At 41.7% G+C, this 9,937-nt stretch overlaps 1 protein-coding gene and 1 long non-coding RNA gene across 2 annotated transcripts; one reads left to right on the forward strand and one right to left on the reverse strand.

Annotated features, from left to right (window-relative positions):
- Positions 1-654: 654 nt before the first annotated feature.
- Positions 655-4,898, forward strand: LOC134918334 (uncharacterized). The gene is made up of 2 exons (XR_010177441.1): positions 655-902; positions 4,160-4,898. It is a non-coding gene; the product is annotated as an uncharacterized LOC134918334 (long non-coding RNA).
- On the reverse strand, positions 2,324-9,556 carry PCDH18 (protocadherin 18). The gene is made up of 4 exons (XM_063920357.1): positions 6,360-9,556; positions 5,877-5,962; positions 5,595-5,761; positions 2,324-3,483 (listed from the first exon to the last, which is right to left on the reverse strand). Exons 1-4 carry the CDS (start codon positions 8,916-8,918, stop codon positions 2,798-2,800), a joined length of 3,498 nt encoding a protein of 1,165 aa, XP_063776427.1. The 5' UTR covers positions 8,919-9,556; the 3' UTR covers positions 2,324-2,797.
- Positions 9,557-9,937: the final 381 nt, after the last annotated feature.

Consider the following 9,937-nt stretch of genomic DNA (forward strand, 5'->3'; position numbering starts at 1 on the left):
AGTACACATTTTCCAGATCTAGCAGGTGCACAGGTGTAGTAATTACTCACTGATACATTTTAAAACATCCACAGGTGGAACTGATTATTTCACCTGCAATTCTGTGAGGAGACCTGGAAAACGTGAACTGTTTGGGGCTCTGCGGACCGAGTTTGAGAACCTGTGCATTAGACGCACGGTTCTGGAATCTGAAATCAGCGCTCCAGAGATCACTAGGAAAATGGTGCAGCTACCATTTTTGCTGGAGATTGCACAGTAGAAAAATCTCCAGGAACTCGGCACTGGCATCATGTTCAAAGAGACCTGCACATGTGCAGTAGACTCTGACACAGTATCAGAGTCTACTTGCAACTGTGCCAAATGACAAGAGAGGAAAGGGCCTGCTTGGAAACTGCACACAGGACCCCTCTCTTAAACCACCACTGTCTTGCAGGGCAGGGTGTGGATGGCAACTTTTAACCTGGGGGCAGACATAAGGCTGTCTTAACAGCATTGTAGGCCACGGGCAAAACAATGCACTGGGGAATTTAACCACCCATTCATGGGAACCAATGAAAAAATCATAACAAGCCCCACTTGCAGCTGTGCGAGGTCTCTCAACATGCTACCATACAGTGAATGGTTATCAGCACACAGATTTGTGGGTAGCTCCAGCCATCCACCAATCAGCATGCTCACAGCCATTCACTGTCTGGCTACAGGCTGGGAGGCAGGTAGAGAATGCTGCCTCACTGCTCTGATTGTGTGACCACCATCTGCCCCTGCTCTAAGGCCCCTAGAATTGTAGATCCCTGGACAGCTGCCCAGTGTGGCGGGCTTATATAAGAAGAAGAACGGAAGCTGAGTGCTGCATCCCAGGTACAGTGGCTGTGATCCACAGCGCTGCTGATTCCCGAGGACAGGTAGTCATCGTACATTTAAAAACAATGGCGGGCCTTGCAAATAAGGGAGTATTGCCGAAAAAGGTGCATGTTTAGATGTAGTGTGCATGCGCATGCCATATATTCTGGTTTCACCTGTTGCCTTGCAGAGCAGAGCAGCGGTGTTCAAAGGCTCCCCCAACCGTGGGACACTGCGGTCCATGGGTGGGACAGTATCCGAATAGCGGGACTGTCCAACTGGAATCAGGACAGTTGGGAAGCACGCTATATGACTTTTGTATTGTATTAACCTCCCCCCACTATATGTGCTCTGTGGTGCAGCCCACGGGCAGCAGCCACCACTGTATATAACAAAAAATTGGTAGAGAGTATAGATTGTATAACACACAAATCACTGCAGAGTATGTGTGCACTTTCTAAATAACTGTTAATAAATCTATTATCTATCCTGACGCCACAAATATTATCAAGAAATATGAGCCAAGTTAAATTACCTGTTTTACCTTTGCACTGTAGGTTGTATACTCCACTGGGAAAGGGATTGATGTGATTGACTAAATATTCTCGGTAAAGTGCTGTGGCATATGTGTGCATTAAATAATAACAATAAAAGTATTCTATTTCTCTTTATTATTATTTACCAACTATTTATATAGCACACACATATTCTACAGCACTTTACAGAAAATATTGTGTCATTTGCTATTACTACCTGCCCCAGTGGAAGCTTGCAATCTATACTCCCTAACACATGTATACCTTAGGGTTAATTTTTGCTGGGAGCCAATTAACCTACAAGTATATTTTTGCCTGGATGAAACCCATGCAAATGTGCAGCACAGATGGTGTAATGGCTAGCATTGCTGCCTCACAGCATTGAAGTCATGGGTTCGATTCCTAACTGTGTGGAGTTTGTATATTCTCCCCATGCTTGCGTGGGTTTTCTCTGGGTTGTCTGTGGGTAGTTTCCTCTCATAATCCAAAAATATACTGGTAGGTTAACAGTCATCCAGCAAAATTAACCCTTGTGTGAATGTGTGTGCATGTACATGTAGATTGTGAGCTCCCCTGGGGCAGGTACTGATGTGAATGGCAAAATATTCTCTCTGTAAAGCGATGCAGAATATGTGTGCGCTACATATAAATAACCAGTAATACATATAAATAAATATATATACAAACGCCACATAGTTAGGGCCTTCTTGGGAGAGGAACCCAAGATTTTAGTTTTTAGTGTAGATTTGAGGCAGTAATGCTAACCATTACACCAACAGTGTTGCCCAACTGTGCATTTTGTTTGACTTTTCCACTTTAAACTCAGATTCTTACCATAGCTGAATTTGTTGGCATTTTTAGTGTACATATAGACTGGATTGGTTTAGCAGACTACTTACCTGTCACCAAAATATGCCTTTAAAGAACAATGAAAGATGAGATGAAAATTAATTGTGAAAAGATTTTATTTTTAGAGTGTAAAATGAAAACAAATGGTAATCATATCTACAAGTGGCAGGTCAATATATAAAACTATTACTTGAGGGGAGTTTTGCATATTTATATTGTATGTCTTTAGGAAGTAGCTTCATAATTAACAATGACCTGTTTGCAGTACAGGCATCCACAGACCTGTCTGACTTGTATTTATAAAGAGAAAAGTCCAAAAATATCCACATACAGTAAAACATGCCATACGAAATACAAAAATAAAATGTATTTATTTTTAAATTACACATAAATATAAGATACAAATGTATTTTTAAAATACAGATAGCAATAGTCACACTTGTTTTGTGTACATATGAAAATACAGCTTTTGAATATTTAACATACACAGACACATTTTTATAAATGCAACCGTCAATAAGTTTTTTGATTGTTCCAGAACTCCATAAATATGGAAAAAGATGGTAAGTCACCTAATTCTGCCTCACATCTTGAAGCAGTTTATTAATTTCAGCCACCAGTTCACTGGCGTCCATTAGTTCATGTTTACCATCATTCAGATGGTTGAGAACATTGTCAAAGTCATCTTCTTCATAGTTCTCTGGGATCTCCTCCATAGCTGGCAACCACTTTGAAGATGGCTGTGCACTGGAGTGATTTCCTAAAGAAGGTCCACTAACATTGTTAGGATTTTGGAAATGTGTGTTAGCCGCCCATGCAGCAACCCCTTGGGGGTAACTTACAGTTTTAGCAGGCACTTGCCCTTTCCTCCTCTCTAAAGAGTTTGAGTGATCAACTTCACTACATTCAGTGTAGTTGTCCATAGATGGAGGTAGTAGGCGTTGGAAAACATTGCTCATTTCAGTGAGGAGAGAAGAAGTACATGCCTCAGCTGCCTCCTCATCCTGAGACTCTTTGCCGAATGTAGAAAAACTCTTTTTCTTCTCATTCTGATCAATAGGAAGCATGTCTTCCTCAAGCAGAGGGGCCTGTTGTGTCTGTTCCTGGTCGTGTGGCAGTGGCTGTTGAAGAGGCTGGACTTCTTCTCCAGGAATGAACATGTTATTTCTGTAGTCTGATGATGGAGAGGGAAGAGGTGGCATCCAGCACTGATCTGAGTGTCCCAGAACACGGCATTCATCTGTGCAGAACCTCATAACTGTAATAAATAAAAATAGTCAATTCATACCACATATAAACAAACACACTATGTTGAAAGAAATGTTTATTATAGTGGATTAACAAATTGTGAAATAATAACTAACCTTCATCACAGAGTTAGTATAGTTACATATGAACTATTATAGGCAATGTAATTGTTACACTGAGAACCTCTGTTCATAAGCAGTTTTTTATTATTATTATTATTATTATTATTATTATTAGTATTATTATTATTATTGCCAGAGGAGGCACAATCTGTACTCATGCATATTTTCCTGGCCACAGAGTTAGCATAATATATGTCATGGATCACTTTTCTTTTTCCAGTATATGGCTATCATAAATTAATTTCCTTCCTGACAGCACCTGCTACACATACTAGAAAAATAAATTACATCCCCCCCCCCCCACCCCATACACACACACCTCTGGAATCACTTTTCAACCCAAATGTCATTATATACCATCTCCTACACACTATCTGATTTTTCTAGAAATTACTATGTTCAATGTGTCTCATATACCCCAGCTGCCAACACATCTTGTCACATTTTTTTAACACCTCTTGGTGAGTATACTGTACCAAATAGCAATGTGTGACCAGTGATTTGGAGAGTAAGGGGTTAATGCAAGTACTTTAGCAACTGGTATTATTTTTTTATTTTTTTTAGGAACAAATCTAACCCAGGTGTATTTGTATGAATCTAACAGACACCATGGTGAAATTACCGAAACAGTGCATTGGATACGATGAAAAGGCAAGAGAAAACAATACAAGAGGACAGATGGCCTGGCTAGAATACAGCATACGACCACATTGAACATAGGTTCCATCTGCAGGACCCTTACAACTGAGGACAGCAGGAGCTGGGGGCTATGTGGAGGGAATGCTGTCACTTTTGTGGGGGAGGGACCCCAATTCATTGTTCTCTAAAAAACCCTTTGCACTCAGCTGACATTCTTAAATAGATTAGTAAACACCCCTCTATGATACCTAACTTGTGTGGTGCCACACTAGCTGCTGTTAGCCTAATAAAAGAGTATTGTTTAGTGCATAAACAAAATGGATGCAGTAAAGTCAGAATTGTGCTGTTGCAGAGTGACCTTGCAGGGGGACAGGGTGTTCATGATAAGCATTCAGCAGAATCATCTGTAGAGAGCTGACAAAGAAATGTTTCTGTAATCACACAGCTATTGTGGTCTAGTCCACCCCTTAATTCCTAGAATTGTAGCATGTGGTAAAAAAATTCTTAATGTTTTCTGATTTGTGAACAAGTATTGATTGTTCTCACACACAGCAGTGCTGCGTCTCTACCCTCTAATAACACATGATGCCTTCACTGTTTTTTTGTTTTGCTTTGTAGAACTGGAAATGAAGTTACCATCTGTAATAAAGCAGGATTCATCATATCACATGTCATTTATTCATAGTGGCACCCTATGACATGTCTGCTAACTGGAGACCTTAGGGGTGCAGCATACACACTCTCAGCTGACATGACACAAATTAAATATGGCTATACTAAAATAACATCACATCCTAGTATCATTAACGGTTTCTAAATCAGACTTCCCTCATTGTGAATACGCAATATATTATATTGCAAACTATTTGGGGGGAGGCTCAGAATAATAGTATAATGACACTTGGGGTCCCAAAAAATGGCAAACTAAGTATTGATGTGTACAGTATTACTGTATATTCTTTTTTTTTTTTTTTTCAGTATTACTGGGTCTATTTCCATGAAAGGGTTAAGTAATGTACAGTTTTCCAAAAAATATTAAAAACAAGTTTACTCTCACATCTGACACCAAGCTAGCGTTAACTCCCCCGGCTTAACCTTTTAGCATAGATTCGTATGAGAATAACATTTACTGTTTAGCTAAAACTGCTTTTGCTCTGGGCAAAATGCTCAATATTGTTGCTGTCTCAACTCTACCAGCTGTGTTCTGTTGCTGTGAGCTTGCAGCAGCAAAGCAGGAAAAAGTGCAGAGTTTAAAGGTTCCATTTGTGTGCGTGTGTTTTTCTCCTCTCCCTTGTGTTATCAAACTGACAGCCAGAGAGAAACAGCAAACAAATTAGACAGGATATATCAACAAGCCTACCTGGAGGAATTCTGTGGCCATCGGTAAGGAAAAGTTCACTGAATCCTTCGCCCAGAAGTCTGTCAATTGGGGAATCTCTGCCTAGATCATAATCGCTGTCTCCAGCTTCACTATCCCCACGTCCACTGTCTTTCAGACTAAATTTGTCCATGTCTTGCAGGGCATACCTGAAGAAGAGAATGAAAACATGTAGGCATTGTATTACAGAAACAAATGTCAGTTGAGAATAAAGCTATGTATACAGTATGTAAATCAGATAAATGAAACACATATAAATCTCACCTGTAGCTTCTAGAATATTTGTTTCCTCGAAAGCTTGGTCTTGGCTGGTACTGTCCTTGATGAAGCATGGAAAGCAGTTGGGAAACCTGCCAATAGACATGAATAAAGATAATGATTACCGTTTATTAGGTGGTACAACAATAGCCATAGTATAAGCTACATCTACTGCCGTAAGACAAATGTCAGATTGATAGGCCGGGGACAGTGTATTAACTCTTTTTGGACTCAGAGGCAGAAGATATTTTGGAGACAAACTGTATTAACACTTCAGTATATTGAATCCTCATAAATATTTAATAATCACATTCTGCAAATTCTGCAAAGTATAGTGAAATGGTGTCAACAACATGAGGGTACTATGAAGTATTTGGCTGAACTATTAACAATGTTTCAAGATGGAAAACATCTTGGGAGTAATAGGTATGATACCACTTCAAATGATCTTCTATTGGCACTGTTTTATGTGAAAGAGGCCATATTTACCTCCACAGCAGGCGTAGCATGGGTCAGCTCCAGAGAGAAGGTGTCTGGCACGTGATTTGATGATATTGTCATAAGACTGTTGAGTGATTGGCGACTGTGGTGACTTTGCCTGCTGCTCATTTGGCCACGTTCCAGAGTAGGAGATGGTGATGGAGAAGACCGATGGTGGGATCTGATAGGCAGGGTACCATTCATGGTAGGCACTAAAGTAATGTCCCCTTTGTGAATTTGTCTAGAAGGCCTCTTTGGATGATGCTGATAAGTTGATTCTGCCACCCTGCAATTGTAAGATCTATTGTCTTTCTTCTCTCGATTACACCTTGTGGCAAAAATAACCATGATGACTAAAAGGACTGCACAGATAGCCCCCAAAGAAATTATAATGATCATTGAGACATCCATAGAGGCCTGGTTAACATAGCTGGCCTCAGTACTGCCAGTAGCATCAGGAGTTTCAAGAATATGGCATTTAAGAAGAGCTTTAGTGGTACGTGGAGGCGTCCCTTTGTCTTGTACTGCAACTAAAAGGTCCCATTCTGGGAAAGGAAAGCTCTCCATACTCATATTAGTGTATATTTCACATGATTTTGGATCGATAAGAAAAACATTGTATTCATTCCCAGATAAAATTGAACAGCTGAGTTCAGAGTTCATGCTAGAATCCCTATCTGTCGCCTTTATTTTGGTGATTAAAAAGCCACTTTCAGCATCCCTGGGGACAGGAATCTTTGCTGTGTTGTTGTGAAGTGTAGGGGACATGATAACTGGAGCATTGTCATTTTCATCCACAACAGTGAGCACCATTGTAGCATTAGTGACGAGCTGAGGAACTCCACTATCTCTGGCCTGGACGGTGAAGACAATCTGATTGACTTCTTCATGATCAAATGCCCTAAGTGCATATATTGCACCATTGGAGGGGTCAATAGTTACATAGGTTGTAATAGAACTGCCTTGAATAAAACTTTCAAGAATGACATATGTTACTTGACCATTTTCAGCTTGATCTGGATCTGTGGCCCTAACAGATGTAATATGTGCACCAGGTGAATTATTTTCAACAGTAACAATCTCATATCTGTTGGTCTGAAACCGTGGTGGGTTGTCATTCTCATCACTTATCTGAACTGCAAAGTGCTTCACTGTGGAGAGACTAGGCAGCCCTCTGTCTTCTGCTATCACTGTCAAGCTATACTCAGACCTCTTTTCCCTATCAAGTGTGGAGTTGGTTAATATTAAGTAATTGTTTTCATAGGTTTTTTGCAGCTTAAATTGTCCATGCCCATGGAGTTTGCAGACAATCTCTCCATTCAGTCCAGAATCTCTATCCTGTACCCTTACCAAGGCCACAAAGGTGTCCATGGGTGCACTTTCTGAAATATATGCGATTTCTTTACTAGTGGACATCAAATTGATATTAATTTCGGGTTTGTTATCATTAACATCCACAACATTTATAATGATCTTACAGTGGCCTGGGATGGAATTAGGTCCCATGTCCAGGGCCTGAACATCAATCTCATATGATTTGGTGGTCTCATAGTCCACTTGCTTTATCAGGGTCAGCTGGCCCTTTTCAGGATCCATTCTAAAAGTTTCAGTAATTTTGGGAGACACATTGTTGTTAAATGAATAGACCACCTTCCCATTGGCGCCCTCATCTGGGTCAGTGGCATTGAGATCAATGAGTAAAGTCCCAACTGGAGAATTCTCAGGGAGCTGAATGATGTAAGACTTTTGCTCAAAGACTGGGCTGTTGTCATTGGAGTCAGAAATGCTTATTTTCAAGATGGCTGAGCCGTACCTCTGGGGGACCCCCATGTCTGAAGCAGTGAGTTGTAGCTCATAGCTGGCCTGATGCTCCCTGTCCAGCTCCCTGACCACAATCAGTTCTGCATACTTGGCCCCATCAGTCCTGGTCTTTACCTCGATCTTAAAATACTCATTTTCAGACAAAGAGTAGGTATGGAGGGAATTTTCCCCAACGTCAGGATCAAAGGCGCTGTCCAGGGGGATCCTGGTGCCCACAGCCGCACTCTCAGAGATTTCAATGGGGATGAGGGATCGGGAGAAGTGGGGCGCATTGTCATTGATATCCAGCACCTCCACTTCCACATGGAAGAGCTGCAGATGCTGAGTCGGAAGGGTAATCACATCAAACTCTATGGAACAGTTCAGGTTCCTCTGGCACAGCTGCTCCCGGTCTATCTGAGCCCCGATGCTGATTTCCCCGTTATCCTCCCGCACTATGAGCAGGGTAGGACTCCCCCGCTGCATCGCCTTAAAGCGCACCGAGGAAGGGTTAGGCAACTTGGAGAGCACATCAGCCACATCCTCCGCTAGCCGGGCAACTAGAGATCCCACCATCTGCTCCTCGTAGATGCTGTACTTTAAATTCTTGCAGGTAGCGTAGTGATCCGTGTACATGAGCAATGCAACAACCAACACAGAGTACATTGTCCTACCGATCCGGGGTCTCCCAGTGTCACAGCGATCCATTGCCAGCGAGAAATGAAAAGACCGTGCTTCCAACTTGCTTAGGCGATCTGAAGTCAGCATGCATTGGATTGCAGCAAGGCAGATGCTATGGAGTGCCCAAACTTTCTATATGCAACGCAGGTTTCGGAGGGGAGATGCTGTTATACTGTATGCAGAAGCAGCAGCAGCTCCCCAGCCCAGCAGAAGAACAGCACCAGGGCTCACATCAGTGCAGATTTGTATCCATGGATGGCATGACAGACAGGGGTATTGCTGAGTCTGCAGCCGCTTCCCCCTCTCGGAGATCCTCTTCCCTTCTCCCGGCTCTGCTGCAGACTAAACACCCCTGATTGCTGACTCCAGACTAAAAAATCTGTACAAGTTCACTTCAACTCAGACAAAAGCTCCTGCGCTGCATGTGCTGAATCGCTTCCAGCCAATCAGCTATTTCCCAAATCAAAGGAGAGTGAAGTCACATTAGTACCGGGAGAATGTGCTGCTGGGGGGAGCCCAGGAGACAGAGGCGCTCCGCCCAGTGCATTCACTCCTGCCAGCAAAGAGAGGGACAAATTGCAGAAGAAAAAAACTTTAAATCAGGGCTTTGTCCGCTACTCATATCATTCATATATGCAGCCGTGCTAATCACGCCCATATGTATGAGGCACACTCTCAGAGAATGCAGTTATGGGCGAGGATCTGTAGCAATCCAAGTTTAGAATTCATCTGTGGTCGGTCGTTGCTGCCTCTCTCCATTGCTGTAATGTTCTGCCTTCTGTTGGATGTGAAGAATGATTCTGCACTGCAGAGCACTCAGCATCGTATCTACCTGTACTGATATTTCACATTACAAATTGTTAGGTAACATCAATAATGCATTTTAGAAAAGTTATCTGCATTCAAAAGAAAACAAAAATGATCAAACAGATCAGCAAAATATGTAATTTTGTCATTCGGAAAAAACAAAGGGCAAACATTGTAAATACATTTTCCAGTTGTTTTTCTTAATATACATAATGCATTTACTTGTCTCTGGTTTGCCAGCTGAAATCTTTGACAAATAGCTTGGCCTTAGATTATATGTAAAACAAATCTTGTTTTCC

Source organism: Pseudophryne corroboree, chromosome 1 (assembly GCF_028390025.1).
Source record: "Pseudophryne corroboree isolate aPseCor3 chromosome 1, aPseCor3.hap2, whole genome shotgun sequence".
NCBI classification, from domain to species: domain Eukaryota; kingdom Metazoa; phylum Chordata; class Amphibia; order Anura; family Myobatrachidae; genus Pseudophryne; species Pseudophryne corroboree.

Excerpts from the sequence above, each read along its gene's own strand:
- PCDH18 (XM_063920357.1), bottom strand. The coding sequence starts at position 8,918 with ATGCTGACTTCAGATCGCCTAAGCAAGTTGGAAGCACGGTCTTTTCAT. Across the intron at positions 5,762-5,876 it reads AAATATTCTAGAAGCTACAG|GTATGCCCTGCAAGACATGG; the intron begins GTGAGATTTATA and ends TCTCTTCTTCAG. Across the intron at positions 3,484-5,594 it reads TGGCCACAGAATTCCTCCAG|TTATGAGGTTCTGCACAGAT; the intron begins GTAGGCTTGTTG and ends TATTTATTACAG.